General features: G+C 46.1%; 2 protein-coding genes across 6 annotated transcripts in view; one reads left to right on the forward strand and one right to left on the reverse strand.

Moving 5' to 3' along the window:
• The first annotated feature begins 5,017 nt into the window (after window positions 1-5,017).
• On the forward strand, window positions 5,018-16,878 carry LOC119461982 (N-terminal EF-hand calcium-binding protein 1). Of its 2 annotated transcripts, XM_049660925.1 has the most exons (12): window positions 5,018-5,226; window positions 5,381-5,405; window positions 6,037-6,145; window positions 7,332-7,455; window positions 13,177-13,373; window positions 15,299-15,417; window positions 15,504-15,571; window positions 15,968-16,021; window positions 16,167-16,276; window positions 16,335-16,412; window positions 16,596-16,687; window positions 16,743-16,878. In XM_049660925.1, the coding sequence occupies exons 1-12, from the start codon at window positions 5,167-5,169 to the stop codon at window positions 16,772-16,774; spliced, it is 1,068 nt and encodes a 355-aa protein (XP_049516882.1). In that variant the 5' UTR covers window positions 5,018-5,166; the 3' UTR covers window positions 16,775-16,878. The 2 variants fall into 2 exon arrangements, with proteins under 2 accessions (XP_049516882.1, XP_049516881.1); XM_049660924.1 differs by lacking the exon at window positions 16,743-16,878 and having other exon boundaries at window positions 5,039-5,226; window positions 16,596-16,722.
• LOC119436113 (acyl-coenzyme A diphosphatase NUDT19-like) overlaps window positions 15,250-18,142 on the reverse strand; it is a 155,825-nt gene continuing 152,932 nt past the window's right edge. For all 4 annotated transcript variants that reach the window (XM_049660920.1, XM_037702862.2, XM_037702861.2 and 1 more), the window contains exon 4: window positions 15,250-18,013. In XM_049660920.1, the coding sequence (XP_049516877.1) occupies window positions 17,793-18,013 (221 nt within the window). In that variant the 3' untranslated portion in view covers window positions 15,250-17,792. The remainder of the gene's footprint in view (window positions 18,014-18,142) is intronic.

The raw sequence follows: 18,142 nt of genomic DNA on the forward strand, positions 1-18,142 counted from the left end.
AAACAGAACGGTACAGCGATCATGCTCTCTTCCAGGATTCAAGTGCATCCTGTTCCTCTAACTTGCGCGTTTTCTTTTCTTTACTTTTTTTTTCGTTCGGCGTAATCGGACCACCGACACCTTACCCCGCCCTTTCGTTCATTGTATACGAAACTCAATGCTAAAATAGTTGCATTCTGCTCGTCGCGCTGTTCGGCACAAAGAAATTTGCCGGAGTAAGTGTTTAGAAAGCCAAACTTGCTAAAATGCGTAAACACGACGTAAGAGCCTGCTTGGGGGTGAGACGTCGTTTTATCGAAGGGCACACGTGACGTGATCTCTGCACAATGCTTTCGAGGAACGCAAGAAGACGAACGAGAACAGTCTCTCATCTGTATCGATTGCGCTCCTTCATCTGCAGCGGCTCCTCCATTTAGACGGGTCAAGAACACGGAAATTAATTTGGGGAAATGTAAGGTGAAACAAATTAAACCGAAAATTTTCAAATTAAGCAGTGAATAAAGGTTGCTTTATAGAAAATGCTTTTCACACCGTCGTCTTTCCGAATGAACGCGTTCGAACTAAACAATCTTACGAAAAAATGCAAACTACAAGAAAGAGCTCGAGAGAGAGAACGCTTATTAATAATAAATAAAAGCCCAAGAAAATTTCTGAACGTTTTAGTGACGCTTCTCGAAACTCAATACTCTATGGTGGGCGAAAAATCTGCGGTAGGCGTCGACACATTTCGCTAAGAAATGCTCACTGTAGTGTCGCTTTATATGCACCCAAAGGTAGCAGAGTTGCGCATACATCATCCTTTCGCCGCTGGAGCCACTACTCGCCGACCGCTATCACCTGGTCTAAAATGACGTCAAATGTACCGCTGCGCTGCAGAGAAGCCAACTTCACGTATGCGACACCGACTTTTGTTACCTTCAATACCATCAACATCGCAATCTGTTGCTTCCATAACACGCGTGACATGAATGATATCTAATGTCATGCGTGCATGACGTAACAGGAATCGCATGCACGCATGACATGCCATCTGAACCTGGCAACGTTCAACACGTCTAGCTTAGCAGATCTGTTTGAGGGATTATCAGGCATTGCCTAGGATATTATTGTCTTTATTTAGGTTAAAAGAACTGGTGAGGCTCATACAGTGCAGACTAACGGCCACGTCCTCTGCTACAGAGCTCTTCCAGATAAAGAATACTGGATAGGATTTCTAATCCATAAGGTCATAGCGGGCAACATTGATGAATTCTACAGCAATAATGAGAAGGTTGAAGTCGTCTTAATCAAGCTTAATAGGAGGTATAGAAAGAAGGTAGTACAAGCCTATGCTCCAACCTCAAGTCACGATGATGAAGAAATAGAACAGATTTATGAAGATGTTGAATTAGCGATGAGAAAGGCGCAAACTCGATCAGTATACTGTAGTCATGGGCGACTTCAATGCAAAAGTGGGGGAAAAGCAGGCTGGTGAACAAGCAATTGGCAACTACGGCATCGATTCTAGAAACGCTGGAGGAGAGATGATGGTAGAATTCCCGGAAATAAATAAGCTCCGAATAATGAATATCTTCTTCAGGAAGCGCAGCAATAAGAAGTGGCCCTGGAAACGCCTTCATGGAGAAACAAGGAATGAAATAGATTTCGTACTCTGCCGATCTCAGCATAGTGCAGGATGTAGAAGTGTTAGGTAGGGTACAGTGCAGTGACCATAGGTTAGTGAGGTCTAGTATTTCTCTCAATTTGAAGAGAGCAATAGTAAAATTGGTCAAGAAGAAACAGGCCATCCTAGACGCAGTAAGTATAAAAGCAGACCAATTCAGGCTGGTGCTCACAAACAAATATGCTGCTTTAGAAGAGGAAGATGAAAATAACATAGAAGTAATGAATGTTTTGAGGCAACAACAACAACAACATGAAACTGTAACTAGGATGATCTCGGAAGCAGCAATTGAAGTGGGAGGTAAGGCACCAAGGCCTCCAGTAGGTAAGCTCTCCCAAGTAATAAAAGACCTAATAAAGAAACGACAATGCATGAAAATGTCCAACTCAAGAGATCAGAAGAAAGTAATGGATAGTCAAAATTATAACGTGGAAAAGATTGGTGGGTACAATCAACCTCTCTATATGGCTTTCATAGATTATGAAAAGGCATTTGATTTAGTACAGATACCAGCAGTCATAGAGGCATTGCGTAATCAATGAGTACAGGAGGCATACGTGAATATCTTGGCAAATATCTACAAAGATTCCACAGCTACATTGGTTCTCCGCAAGAAAAGTACAAAGTTACCTATCAAGAAAGGGGTCAGACAAGGAGACGCAATCTCTCCCATGCTATTCACTGCATGCTTAGAAGAAGTATTCAAGCTTTTAGACTGGGAAGGCTTAGGAGTGAGGATCGACGGCTAATATCTCAGCAACCTTCGGTTTGAACAGGACATTGTCCTATTCAGCAACAATGGAGACGAATTACAACAAATTATTGAGGAGCTCAATCGAGAAAGTGTAAGAATTGGGTTGAAGATGAATATGCAGAAGACAAAGATAATGTCCAATAGCCTGGCAAGGAAACAAGAATTCAGGATCGCCAGTCAGCCTCTAGAGTCTGTAAAGGAGTACGTTTATCTAGGTCAATTACTCACAGGGGACCCTGATCACGAGAAAGGAATTTACAGAAGAATAAAATTGGGTTGGAGTGCATACGGCAGGCATTAGGAAATCCTGACTGGGAGATTACCACTGTCGTTGAAAAGAAAAGTGCACAATCATTGCATTCTACCGATGCTAACATATGGGGCAGAAACTTGGAGGTTAACAAAGAAGCTTGAGAACAAGTTAAGGACCGCACAAAGAGCGATGGAACGAAAAATGTTAGGTCTAACGTTAAGAGGCAGGAAGCGAGCGGTGTGGACCAGAGAGCAAACGGGTAGATAACCGGTGGACCACTAGAGTTACAGAATGGGTGCCAAGAGAAGGGAAGCGCAGTCGAGGACGACAGAAAACTAGGGGGGTGATGAAATTAGGAAATTTGCAGGTCGAAATTGGAATCAGCTAGCGCAAAACAGGAGTAATTGGAGATCGCAGGAAGAGGCCTTCGTCCTGTCTGCCCTACGTAATGTGGCAAGTGTTACGTAGGGCAGACTGGGCGATGCGTGAACGTTAGGTTAAAAGAGCACTTGGCGAATTTGAAAGGAAGGCAGCTGACACATTTGGCATTACATTGTGCACGGTGTTCAATGAATATGTGTAGTGCTGTGTGTAATCAAACTGATATTTTGTATGTTCATCCTAATCAGACAACAAGAGAGATTGTGGAAGCTTGGCATATATCTAGACTACAAAGCACATGTGTCAGTCATCCTTCAATAGCATTGAATGACAAGGAAATTGACCTGATGAATAAGATGTGATAGCGCAATGTTTTTGTTAAAGGTTTTATTTTTTATGTAATAGATTACAAAATGCCCTTGTGCTCATGTGCAGTGATTGTGAGGTGCGTGTCGCGACCATATATATGTGTTTTCTTAGTGAATAAAGGTCAGTTGTTAGTCTGCGCTAGTCCTTGTGTACTTCTTCGTTGTGGTTTCGTGTTGTGTGCGCAAAAGTTTCATTATGACATTGCCCTGTTTGCATAAATCTTGCTCCTCCCAATTTCTTGGCCCCTTTCTTGCTCATCTCATGCTTCCCGCGTTCCAACTGCTACCCCGTTGGCCTGCTATTCCCCACTGTACTTTTTCCTTTGCGTGTATTTGAAATACTACTCTGTATTCTCTCTTATCACGAAGGTGGAGAGAAGGCGTGCCCATTAGTCACCACTGTGTATGCCGCCGCGCCAGTTTGCTTACCCTCGCTCAGACCTTTGACATCCCACGTAACGCCTGAACATCTCTCGAGAAGAATACTGGTAAACTGGCTTCACTGGATATGGTCGCATGTTGAACATTGCAAGGTTTCGTTTCCAGTGGCGGCTTGTCCGGGTTCAGTGATTCTTAGCACTTTTTGGTGTGCATTGCGTGGGACCGCCGCCGTGGTCGTGCTCTGCGGCCACTGGGAAATAAAGAAGGGCCAAGAGTTCATTGCCAGATCCGTGAGTGAGGTAGTGGTCACTTACTGTGCAAGTATCGCTAGTTACTGTTCTGGCGAGGGAGTGCCTTTCGTCGCTCAGTGAGCCTTCTTACCTGGATGGCTCCTCTGGATCTCGGCAGTAACCGTTTCTTTTTTCTTTCTGCCGGGTTAAGGCACCACATTTATATAGCTTGAACACGTAGAAACTTGGACGGGGATTTGAACCGGAAGTCTTCAGTACAGTAACCCTATGCTCCGTCTCTACGTTGCCACCCTCATTTGTGCTGTCACACAAATGGAAACGCGAACAAGTACAACTGATCGAGAACACGTCCTTGCGTCTCCACGCCCGACAGTATGCGAGACATTGGCGCTGAACGCGGAGTTCGTGGCCTGCATCGACCGGCTACGCAAGTATGACACATCGCATCCCGAAGGTGACACGTGCAAGAAGAGCCCCAAGTTGTTTCTTTTTCCTCTCGCATTTCAAAACATGAATTCTATATAAATCTATATAATATGGAAATCTATGTATGCTTACATCATCAGTGCGAACTCCTTTTTTAAAGGCGTGAGGAAAAAGAACCAACTTGAGGAAAAAGAACCAACTCTTGCACGTGTCACCTTCGGAATGCAATATAGCTTTATAAAGAATACATACATAGATCTCGCACTGTTATACATTTTGCAAGCCTGTCAATACAGCTATCGCGTGCACGGTAACCCAGCCGCCACTTTGCATGCTGTGCGACGCGAGCTGATGGACGACGTGTAAACACTGCCCGAAACCCGGACTGATATACCTCCTCGTTGTCGACGCTCGAATCACTACACGCAGGGCGGAAGCGGCACAGCGCCGTTAGTCGAGCAGTCAGTCAGTCGGACGGCGACTGTTAATTGTTTCCCAACACATAACCCGCAGGGCGGGCGTCTCCGTACTTCACCTACATAACACGCGTGGTCCCCGTGGCGCGCGTGCCAAAAATACATCGCCGCGAGCCGGCCGTGCCCGCGTTCCGGTTTGCAGTGCGGCCGCAGGCTGCTTCCGCCGCTGTGTTGCGCTGCAGGGGAGACAACCACACGCGTGGAAAAGAAACCATGGTCGACATCAGCAGCCCTTTTCTCAACCTCCAGAAGGGGACATCGGTCCTTCTCAACGTGAGTGACCACTCCCGGCAGCGCGGGCCGCGTCTGTGGGCGCCAGTCAGCACTGCGCGGGCGTTCGATCGCCAATCTGCAGTCGCATATGTAAAGAGCGCGGTGGACACTGCGCTCATCTTTTCGTGAGCAAAGCATTTTTGTCTTTTCGCAGGTCCTGAACCGTGCTGACACCAACGGTGAGTGAAAGCGCGCCCCACACAAGCGTGAGGAACGATGAATGTACAAACGGCAGTTCACAAGGGCGAGATCAATACCTGTAATTTCGTCTGATATATGTTACGAGAACGAATATATTTGGCCTTTAATTGGCAGCTTGGATCCACAGTCAGCTCGCACATATTCAGTGCTGTGGAATAAGCGTCGTCGCACCCAGCGCGCTTTTTCTGTCGGACTATCTGGTCATGTGTTCATACGCTTCTATTTATTTGTACGAAGTGGAATGCAGACGAAATGAAGAAATGTCGTGTGACTGCACCATCTGACACACAATTAGCACATTTGGCAAGGCTTTGTAAACCTTGCATGACCTTTAGCAATGGGGCGTCTTTAGCTCGCTGTTCGTTTAGCCTTTAAAACAAAGGAGGGAGGGGTGTATACATAGCATCGTACATCGTATATGCAATCGACCGTATTCGATTCGCTTTAACAGCGCATTGCTCCAGCCCTCGGTCTGGGTGACACGATTAGATTACGGACACGCCAGCACGCACTTTGTGTTGGATTGTTGTGTACACGCCTCGACGGCCGCAGGGCTTCTTCCACTCCCCAACCACCTTTTATTTTATTTCTTCCTGCTTGTCTACGTAGGAGACGGCGTACTCGCAAAAGAAGAATTCCTCAATTTCTTCTGGGATGCTATACTCACGGAAGATGAACTATGCGAACTTTTTGATGAAATCAACATTCACAGAACCGGGTAAGAAATAAGTCAATTTAACTAAACGCGAGTGTACAGTGAGTCTTGACGATGAACGAACCTTGCTCATGATGACCTGCCTGAACAGCTTCGAACCGTGTAAATAGTCATATCCATTCGCATAACAGCGGTGTTTATTTGTTTTTGTTTTTTTACTAATAGAAGCATATAAGAGTGACGTGTGCGTTTATCTGGACCTCGATTGTGTTCGCAGCTACACCGGTCGTGGTGGCGTAGTGGCTTTGTCATTACGCTGCTAAGGCCGAGGCATCAAATCCCGGCCTCCGGTGGCCGCATTTCGATGGGGGCGAAATGCAGACGCCCGTGTACCGTGCATTGGGTGTACGTTAAAGAGTCCCGGCTGGTCACCCGCCGTGGTTGCTCAGTGGCTATGGTGTTGGACTGCTGAGCACGAGGTCACGGAATCGAATCCCGGCCACGGCGGCCGCTTTTCGACGGGGGCGAAATGCGAAAACACCCGTGTACTTCGATTTAGGTGCATGTTAAGGAACCCCAGGTGGCCCAAATTCTTCCGGAGTCCCCACTATCGCGTGCCTCATAATCAGGTCGTGGTTTTGGCACGTAAGACCCCATAATTTAACCCCAGCTGGTCAAAATTTGTCTGGGGTCCCCCACTACGGCGTGCCTCATAATCATATCGTGGTTTTGGCACCTACAACCTAGGTTTTACTTAACTTTATGGCACCTATATGCGGCCACCGCTTTAAGAACGTTGGCGGATCGCTGGATCTCTCGTTTTTCGTCGTTGTAATAACCTTGCGCCTGTAATAACCCGTAATAAACTTGCTTATTCGTAACTTTCATCTTGATTCTTCGCTCGCTTGTTACTCGTGTTATTTCAAACGCCTTTTCGCAAAAGACAAATATGTAGGCGATTTCCCTCCCTTCTCATGTGCATGGTTTGCTGCGCCCAACGGCCGGGTATGTTAGTGTTTCAACCACCTACTTATTATGGTTTTGTGGATCGAGAATACCTGTAAACGAAAACAACAAATCATTTAGGCGACAAAAACTGTTCTCATATAGTGTCACTGACCATCACTATGAGTGCAACTATAGCCAGATTTGACAGCCATATATATGTGACGCGCAATTGTATGTTGTGTATGTACGCATTGAACGAAGCAGAGGAGGTTGCAGTGATCGACGGACACCCTGCGTTTAGCTTTATAGATGCTGGTGAGCTCAGCGCCTTCGTGTGGCAGCACATGGGGAAATTTCCAGGACTTCTGGCTGCCCTCGAGGACCTCAGCGTGGCTGTCAGAAAGGGACTGCAACAAATGGAAAAGGTCGGCTTATACCCATTTTTGTGCTCACCGTCGACAGCCAAATATATGCAACATAATAACGCGTGCATGCGCAGGCGCATCCGCATCTGTGCGCCAAATATTGCGATAAATCGCGCCATTATTCACACCTGCGCCTGCTGTCAATTGCGAAAATAATATTCAGGGGAATATCCTTTGGACATCCCCGCAATGACCATGCATGTTATTGTATACGTGCTGAATGCGTCTTGCGGACGCTCCTGGCACGATCGCTTGTCGCGTGCTGAATGAGGTAATTTCTTTCCTGGGGGGCGGGGAAGAGAGGCTTGCATATATATATATAATACAGGGTGTCCCAGCTATCACGCAGCACGATTTCAAAAAAGAGGAACGGCGTTACGCGAAGCAAACCTAGTGCGTATTGTTTCCAGTGCAGTGGAGCAGCCGCCAGTAATTTTTTCGTTGCTGAGATTTAATCAGCTAATTGTAATTAATTATCTAACTCGAGAAGGACTGCCCTAAATATCAAAGTGTCACTGAGAAAATTGTAGAGCAACATGAAAAACTACCGATACAGTTTTCTGTTGCTCAGTACGTACGTGCTACATAAGTGTTTGTCCGAGTGTGAAAGCAGCCCGCGAATACACGCGGAATTACCGCGCGCCTGGTCGCTCGAGGCACTTCGCGTGTATTCGCGGGCTTCTTTCACGCTCGGAAAAACACTTTTATGTAGCACGTACGTACTGAGCAACAGAAAACTGTATCGGTATAGTTTTTCATGTTGCTCTACAATTTTCTCTTAATTACAATTAGGTAATTAAATTTAAGCAACGAAAAATTACTGGCGGCTACTCCACTGTACTGGAAACAAAACGTACTATGTTTGCTTCGCGTAACGCCGTTCTCTTTTTTGAAATCGTGCCGCGTGATAGCTGGGACACCCTGTGTATATATATATACCGTGTCACATCTTTTTTAATGGAAACAGATTTTTTTTTTAATAGGACTTCACCGATGTTGGATGCTTCCTTCGATATCCGTTGTTTAAGCATCGCTAGATGGTCGAGTAGCCGTCGCTGCCCGTTCGCTAATTAACAAATATTCGTTATTTACATTTTTAATTACTGATTCTAACGCTAGGATTGCAATGGTAGGAAGACGCCGCAAGAGGCAGACGCAATTTACGCGATTTTAAAAACACGATCTGTTATCAATCGACAAGAATGCGCCTGTTTTCGCTCCAGTGCCGAAACAGGGCACTGCCCTCGTTTTTCTCGGTGCTGTCATGACGTAGAGCAGCTCGCTGCAATGGTCTGCCGAGGCGTCCAATCCGTCGTCGCGCGCCTGCAATGCGAGCGACGGTATGTCGCCGAGACACGATCGTCGGGAGATAAAATGATAAGTGCGCACAGGCGGTCAAGCCATAGAGAAAGGAATTCAATTTCTTTCTCTATGGTCAAGCCGTCGACTTACAGAACGAGCCCGCGCGCGGAAGCACGGCGCAGACTGTCCTTCGGACGCTCTTCGTGTGCCCACTTTCGGCATCGAATCGGGAAAATGCGGATTTTCGTCAGCTTGAACAGAACTGGTTTACTCATGCAAAATGAATACCAGCTCGGAAAATACAGTGAAATCCTTGTTGAAATCCGGGTTATCCCCCGTGGTCATTAGGGAAACCTGAATAACTTCGCAGAACTGGAATTCCCGGCGTTCGGACACCACAGAGCCGCGCAACACATATGACGCCTAAAGCCCCTTTATATAAAAAGTAGCGCCATTCTTAGATCTTGCCGCCACCGCGCTCACCCCGGCGTTTCCTCCTCGCCGCCTCCTGTCGCCTCAGCCTCCTCCGCTCCCCCATTGGCCAATACGTGTCACGTGGAAGCACGCATTGCACTTTTGTATATTTTTTTTCTTTTCAGTGCGCTCCGACCGCCATTCTCGGGCCTGTGCGACGAAAGTGCTGTACGCACAAACGGATCAAACGTGTTAGGGACAAGAACTTCGTTGTGATTGCATGCTGCTGCGCCTTAGGTTGCCGCAACCGACAAGGCGAGGGCAAAAGGCTTTTTTTGTTTACCATCCGGCGAGCGCAAACGCTTCCTGCACACTTGGTATTTGCGCCGTCTCGCATCGTCGCGTTGCTACTTCCCAAACGACATTATTAATACCAGTTACTGACTGACCGAGCAAAATCGCGCCTCAAAAACTTCTCCGCAGGGCGCGATCGAAGTTTTCCGCGGATTTCCTCTGGTAGCGCGTTATCTGTCGTCTGCCACGGCAGGCCCGACGTAGGCGGCGCCACTGTCGATATCGCGCCTTGATCGCGCCGGCTGCGCCGAGCGTGACAGTGGAACGGAAGAGGAGGGAAGTGGTTGGCGCTACTTTTTATATATAGGGGTTTTAATGACGCCCCGATTTATTCATCTTCGTCTAATGCTTGGTCGACCTAAAGCCCCTATATTTATAAAAGTAGCGCCATCCACTTCCCTCCTCCTCCGTTCCACTATCGCGCTCGGCGCGACCAGCGCGATCGAGGCGCAATATCGACAGTGCGCCGCCTGCGTCGGGCCTGCCGTGGCAGACGACAGCTAACGCGCTACCAGAGGAAATCCGAGGAAAACTTCGATCGCGCCCTGCGGAGACGTTTTTGAGGCGCGATTTTGCTTCGTCAGTCAGTAACTGGTCTTAATAATGCCGTTTTGGAAGTAGCAACGCGACGATGCGAGACGGCGCAAATATCAAGTGTGCAGCAAGCGTTTGCGCACGCCGGATGGTAAACAAAAAAAGCCTTTTGCCCTCGCCTTGTCGGTTGCGGCAACTTAAGGCGCAGCAGCATGCCATCACAACGAAGTTCTTGTCCCTAACACGTTTGATCCGTTTGTGCGTACTGCACTTTCGTCGCACAGGCCCGAGAATGGCAGTCGGAGCGCGCTGGAAAGAAAAAAAATATACAAAAGCGCGACGCGAACTTCCACGTGACACGGATTGGCCAATGGGGGAGCGGAGGAGGCTGGGGCGACAGGAGGCGGCTAAGAGAGGGCGAGGAGGAAGCGCCGGGGTGAGCGCGGTGGCGGCAAGATCTAAGAATGGCGCTACTTTTATAAATATAGGGGCTTTAGGTCGACCTGGTTTCGGCGTCTTCTGTTCGTTGCACGCCTGATCAAGCTTCTCTGTCTTATCTTTCCCATCTTCACACTTGGGACGACAACCGAAGCAGACGACCAAGCGCGATGACTTGTGATATCGCTGAGCGAGTGGCAAGGGTGAGCGGAGGCAAGCTCGACGGACGCACGATGGCGACCACTTCCCGCGCTTCGCCCGATTTAAAATTCACAAAAAGAAAAATAAGAAAAATAACTTAGGATGTCCGGCAACCTCTAGGAGCGCGCATGTTTCTTGAAACCGAAACTAGCTTTACTTTCCGGGGGCTGGTTTAACGACGACCGCATGACTACGACGACGACACGAGAAGAGTATGAGGTCAATGAGATGAAGACGATGGCGAGAAGACGACAGCATGACGAGAGTCGGACGACGAAGCTGGAGTGATCGATGACGACAGAATTACGACCACGATAGAATCACGACGACGGCATGACAACGAATGCATGGCGACGACTGTATGACGACGATGGGGTGACGGCGACGACATGAGAAAACTGTGTGACGACGATGCAACGACCACGACGTACTCAAGACTACAAGCACATACCTCGTACCGCAGCTATAAGACAGTGTGAGCCACTGGGTCAGCGTAGAAGGTGTGACGACGATGTTACGACGAGAATCAGTTTACGAATCTCGAATGACGACGATGTAACGAGCACCGTGCACAGTATCACGACCGAGAGCACATACCTATGGGGATCAAAGCTATAGCAGACCACTTGGGCCACTCGGTCCGCGTAAGAGGATAGATAGGCAGGCAGGCTCAAAACGTCTGAAATAGGCAAATAATGCTAATCGTATTAAAGGTTAATTAACCATTCTTACTTAATTAGCGAAGGGACTGCGACTGCTGCTCGACCATCTAGTGTCCGCCATGCCGAAAAATGAAGAAAGCATCATACCATCGATTAAATCCTATTTTTCGAAGACAAAGTCTTCTTTGCTAACTTCATGCGGGTTTGGCGTACCTATTATCTGGTTATCCATGCATATAATCTCTTTGCAAAAGGGGCAATTTTGTTACTTTAAGATGTCGTAGCATGTCGCTAAATGTATCAAAAATTTTGGGAGGACGCTTAAGCTTCGCTTTTAAGAGTGGAACGCGATAGCATTCAAAGATCCCTGACTGCTACTCATGGTTCCCGACGACTGCAGCTTATGCAATAATGGTTACTGGCAAACACTGGCGGCGAACGCTATGCACGTAGGCGAGCTTTCTGGTGGAAACGCGGCCTCTTGCGTGGGCCGATCCCGTAGACTGCTCTATCTCTGGGATTGGCCTACCTGGCCTCTCAATAAAAAAAAAAAAAAAAAAAAATCCAAAGTGATGACCAAGCTCCAATTATTTCGTTAAATCGGGAACTTCGTAAAATCGAGAAAAGGATTTTCCGAAATCTACAATTGTAACATAGCGACACCCAAAAGCTACCGCAACATTTTATTTGCCGCTAACCCGCGATGCAGGCTAGGTAGACGGTCACGTGAAGCTATGACAGGCTGCCGACACGCCGTGACTAGGGCGCCTAGATGTTTCGACCCGACAGCGTTAGACCGCATGCTCGAAGAAAAACCCGTCTGTCAAAATTGGAAAGAAATCGCCGCTTTTTTACTCATTTCAGGAAAAACTTCGTTAAATCAGGTTTGGTGGCCATTAGTTTCGTTAATTCGGGTTGATGACAACATTGAACCCCGAGTACCTGCGGGGAATGGAACTTTCTTCGTGTGTGTGTATGTACACACACAAAACTAACAAAACCTGACTTTACGAAGTTCCAGATATAACGCGCGCGCGCGCGTGTGTACACACACACACACACACACACACACACACACACACACACACACACACACGTAGGCGTTCCAGTTAATTTTGTGCTTCAATGCAAAAAGCAACGTTTTGTTAAGAACCTAACTGGAACGCCAATGCATTTCTCTGCAAAGTTCCGAAATTAATATCTCGAAACTGGTGTCATCCCGAGAATTCATTCCAAGTAGATCCGCCTTGCGAACTCCACGGCTACAATTTGTAAATTGCAATATGGGCCATCAGGTAATTAGTTAAAAACCTAATTAGTGAATTTGGGTCAATTATTAGATTATGCATTTCAATTTCTTATGCAAGTAGTGTCCGCCTCTTCGAGTAGACCAGCTCATGGACTAGAATTGTGCTATCTGCCACAGGCAACCTTTAATTTTTGAAAGTGTTCGCTGAAACACCCTGTATATGAACGAGAAGAAAGGAAACCATGGGGCCCGATCTTTATATTCAGTTTTGGCTTCTTAGGGTTTGACTATATGCATATTATATAACCCGGCGAGATACTGACCGATCAACCGACAGACACGAAACAGTCAGAATAAGGGTTGATCGCCATCGTTTGCATGTCGTCGCTCCCTCATTTCGGCGGAGACACCATGCGCCACTGTCTTCCATGCACGGACAATAATGATGATGATAATAATAATAAAAACGAAAATAAAAGCTGCCGCGACTCCTGTCCACCTCTCACTCCCTATTGCTCCTTCGTAAACTGTAGCTAATGTTTCTTTTCGTGGCGACGAACGTCGCAGACATACGATGCCAGCAGCATTCAGGAACAGTTCGTGTCGAGATTCCTGGTGAGAGAGACGGTGTTTCAACTCTCCAAGCTGACCGCAGCGCTGGATGCCTCCCAGAAAAGGCTACAGGAAGAAGGCATCCCGCTCATCGACGGAAGTGACAGCAGCGACGATGACGGCGAGGCTCTACGCAGTCCCACCACCAGCTGGTTAGCAAGCTCGGATGCTTTTTTCTTTTGTTTATTTCGCAGTCAGCTGCAGGAGGCAGGCACGAGCGACCAGTGCACAGGGCTAAAGCAACACAGGTCTCGCTCACTACAAAAGAGCGACTGAATGGAAATATCAAACACATTGCTAAACTGTACAATTCAGTCTTCAGAGAGAGACTTCATGGCATGTAGCGCAAGCGGCAAAGGTAGCGAAGTGAGCAGCATCTATATTCCTTGCATGTCGCTACGGTCGCTGACCTCATAAGCGTTAGGCTGAAAGCGCATCGGCTGCACATGAAACGGCAATATCATATATTAGCGATATCTTCTTTTTCGACTCGGCAACATGCACACTAAGGGTTATATTGGAAAAACCTTTCCTTGCCGCCAAGAAAGTGGCGGCAAAAGCGAGAAACTCGGGTGTCCCATCGTATGCACTGCCCTCGTTTGCACCCTTTGGGACTTATCGTGTCCTCAAACAGTAACCGCCATCTATCTTGCAAGCATTTCCTTAATGCTGCACGCCCGGGATTTCCAGGTCATGAACGGTATGCACGTTATCAGCATGACATAACATTCTTGACAGGAAAGTAGCGGGCACAGTTTCAAAAAAATAAACGCAAATCAGATTATTACTGTTTAAGGTCAAGGTCCTATACAATTATCTGAATTTTTAAAATGACAAATTCGCCATATCTCGCAAACCTGGTAAAAAATAGTTTACAGGATTTATGGTCATGCGTTTTCTCAAACAAATATTCTTGATGTCGGCACAGTGGAGATAAGTGGGATTTTGTCGTATGTGCGCGATATACAACAAATAGCCAGTAATTGTATAGTTTCAAGTAGCGAAGCTATACCAGGGCTTTGAAAGGCACCGTACAGTGGAGGGATCTGGGGCGGAATTCTGTAAGAGTCCAATTAGTGGACTGTCCATTTCGGCTGTCGCTGATTGGCTGCTGCTTCACATGCAGGAAGGTGCCAGCTAGTCTCCTTCCTGCACGTGAAGCAGCAGCCAATCAGCGACCGCCGAAATGGACAATCCACTAATTGGACTCTTACAGAATACCGCCCCTGGTCTCGAGTGTTCTTGCATTTAATAGGAATGTGGCTACAGCTGCCCAGGAAGCACTAACAAAATTCACTGGTTTTGAAATTGGTGACTGCCACTGAAATGCACTTTTTTCCCCATAAGTGCCTCGGACAGCACTTCGTTATATTGGAACTGTGCTCAAAAAATTTCCATAGGGTCATGTCCAAATGACTTACAAGAGCATTCACATCATCCTGAAATAAATGAAACCTAGGAATTTTGGATAGCGCTTTCACAATATACTCATTCTTGCAAGATATGTATCAGCTGTAATATCAAAATTCCACCACACAATGCATGCCATAGGCTGTTCGAGCTTTTTGAGAAACTTAAGCACTCAGGGGGGAAAAAATTCTCTTTAGTTAAATGTAATGAATACAAATTTTGAGACAAGGCTAGGTAACTTCTTGCAGGAGCTGTTAGGAAACTCAAGCAACATCAAATATACAAATTCCATTGTATAGCACCTGCAACCAAACACATCTGATGCAACACGTTCAACAAAGTCATTCTTTCCCCTGAACTTAAGTACTGGAAACGAGACACCTGGACAACACTTGTAGTCGCTCAAGTGTGAATACCAGTGGCATGGCTAACATTCCATGTATTGCACGCACACAACACACATCACTACCGCTTTGACGCTGTACATTGGGAAAAAAAAATTGCTGTTTAAATATAGAGTACACTCCTGAAGCGCATGGGGAGTTCAAAGATTTAACACTGTACTCTTGTACCGTTTGCCCAATGAGCGTTCTCTTCAAAAGCAACAATTAATATGCAAGTTTTGTGTATAACTTTTATTAAACAAGCGGCTGTACATGTGCAACAGCAATTTTCAGGCTGCAGTTGGTCCCAAAAGCCTCCAGGTGTACAAGCCTTGCCCTAGTCGCCTCCTCCCTGTCAGACTACGAAAACAGGTGGTGACACAAACATCACTTCATTTAGAAGGTATGATATTGCACTTTCTTTGAGAGAAAGCCTGCAATCTAGGCCCATATATTATTCGACTCAAATCTCTCCATTTCTATTTTCAGAATCCAGTCATGACTTGAATGCTCAAATCAAGAAGTTGGCGGCAATTGTAGAAAAGCTTGCAAACCAGGTTGACAGGTTCTCTCGTACATACGCTGCCTAAACAGCAGCACAGAAGCAGCAGAGCACCATCATGCAAAAGCTGTACAGTAAATGCTAGGTCACTCGCATTCTTGAGCTAGGCACATAGTATGACAGCTGATTTCGTAGTCAACATAAAATTTTAAAGCTAACACTATTGCTTTTCTTGTTCCATAACATTATGCAATGCCTGCTGTTCAATGAAACAGGTGTAGGCAAAAAGACCATTAAAAAGTAAATAAGACCTTAGCCTCATGAGATTCATGACCAAAGAATTCCTGTCAGCTGCATAAATGTAATTAAAAAAGGCATTTCAGTGCTTTCTTGTCAAAGCTGCAAGATAAATTACATGAGAAAATATGGGCTTGGTATGGACTTTTTTCAGCCCAAATTTCAAAAGCCACAGGAAGACGAACTGGACATCACAGAGGAAAGCTTGGTAAGCCAAAAGTCACCAGCTCTCCGACAATGTAACAATGCCTAATAAAGGCAACTGTGTAGAACACTACATAACAACCACTTCAGTCTTGTTCATGTATCACAGGATTAAGAGACGCGATATGTCCCCTCTGCAATGTTCACAGTTATTCCTAGTGCAGCAAACAATGCCAGTGGAGGAAGGGCAGTTGGACAACTACAAGGAGTCACTGAAAACTTATGCTGAAAAGACGGCCGCCTGTGCTGGATGTCTCTTGTAAGGCAATTCGTGTCACAGCTGTTTATTGTCTGGCAAAATGAAACTTTTTTTTCAGCACATCTGTTCGCTTCTACAAGGACATAATCACATATGCAGTTTATGAAGTATGGGAGAGCGAAGATACATGGAACAAGTAAGAGGCTTCATTCAATATGTCATTGAACAGCATTCCTGAGTGCTTTGGGAATCATTTTACAGGAAGATTTTACAGGAGTCAACAATGGCATAGAAATATAGCTATTCAGATGCATAATATCTCCCAACTGTATCTTGTGCAAGCTCTTTTCATCTGTTGTAACTTTATTTCACATTTTAGGCACTTGCGGTCGCACATATACAAGACACTGCAGCATCAAAACATTGAGTGCTTGCGAAAGCCTGAATTCCTCAACACAATGGAAATACCAGGTAAGTACAGAAACCACTCTATGAAAGAACAGTAACACAATTATGAATACTGCAGGATCGTGGTGGAAAATGGGATCAGAAATTTGACATTCCACATCTTCAGACAGCACAAGTGCCCGCATTCAAGCAAACTCAGCCTTTCAAGGACCACACCTTTGCACACTGAAATAAAGTAGATATGTCAGTGCACAGTGATGCATATCTGTCTTATTTCTGACATTTACAATCTGAGACCAAATGAACAATAGCCACATGATAGCTACAATTAAGAGAGCAAAGTGAATGGAAATCATTGGGCCTCCTAAAGCATCAGCACTAACCCTATTTTTAATATGATAGAACCAAAGCAATTCATAGCAAAATAAAAATTCAATCTATTGCCATAAAAATGAAGATTTCATGAGAAAATGAAAATATCAAAATAAGACCCAAAAATTGTGGTGCACAATTAATTTCCACCATTTAAACACCATTTGGTACTTGGCACTGCTAAAGTGCAGAGATCCACTTTTAACACAAATGTTAAACTGCTTCACACAAAGCATCTTCACTCACAGTTTCACGAAACCATCTATTAGCAATGTGGGATGTGCAGCAAGCACTGTTTTTGAGAAAAAAGGCTTAACAAACAGGGTACCACTTTTAGGCAGCGGGGCAAGCTAGAAATCACAGCAAAGCCAAAGAGCCAAGGTTAAGACAGTAACTCCTCACTCAAATTGTCTGACTCGCACCCATTCTCCTAAATGCAGGCATTTTTGTACTGCAGAAACACCCAGAGAGTGATTCTGCTGATCAAGTTACAAATATTGTTAAAAAAGACTGTTGGTTGATATTTTGGCCTACATATGCCTATGCAAAATGAAAGGATTAGGCCTTCTCTAATGTGTGATTAAAGTTCAGTGTAACAAAGCTTTGCAACTAAACACCTAACAGTCACTCGAGACCTGAGCTGGACAGCCAAACCAGGCATGATGCATTATGCGCTACAGGACAAGGCATCATTGCGAAACTGGCAGCAATGCTGAGTTCCCTGTGCAGCCCAGCCGCTTGAGCAAAACAATGTACACAGCAGCAATGAGTCAAGCTCACTTTGCCCAGCAGCCTGTCAAAGCATGGACGGCACCATAGATGCTGGGCCCTGGAAGGTCTGTGGCTGCAGGTGACCCCTGGGAGGCTCAATGTTGGAATAGGCTGTGCACAGGGGGCCCTGCACCTCCATACGGTGAAGGTTCTGGCAGCGCTTGCGCAGCTCCTCGAGGCTGAACGGGTATTCAGGACCAGGGCCTCGGCCAAAGTAGTCTGGCTCCTCAGGGTAGAGGTCATCACCTGCGAGAGGGCCTTTCTGAATGCTTGAAGGATACGAAAGGAAAACACTAGCTCGGAATAGACTTGAATATACCCAATCGTTTGGAGCCTTCTGTGTATGTTTGGCAAAAGGAAAAAAAACTTTCTGAA

This window comes from Dermacentor silvarum, chromosome 1 (genome assembly GCF_013339745.2).
Source record: "Dermacentor silvarum isolate Dsil-2018 chromosome 1, BIME_Dsil_1.4, whole genome shotgun sequence".
NCBI lineage: Eukaryota > Metazoa > Arthropoda > Arachnida > Ixodida > Ixodidae > Dermacentor > Dermacentor silvarum.

Coding starts and splice junctions, on each gene's coding strand:
- LOC119461982 (XM_049660924.1), top strand. CDS start 5,167: ATGGTCGACATCAGCAGCCCTTTTCTCAACCTCCAGAAGGGGACATCG. Junction 6,146..7,331: donor ATCAACATTCACAGAACCGG/GTAAGAAATAAG, acceptor CCCTGCGTTTAG/CTTTATAGATGCTGGTGAGC. Junction 16,022..16,166: donor ACATCACAGAGGAAAGCTTG/GTAAGCCAAAAG, acceptor CAATGTTCACAG/TTATTCCTAGTGCAGCAAAC.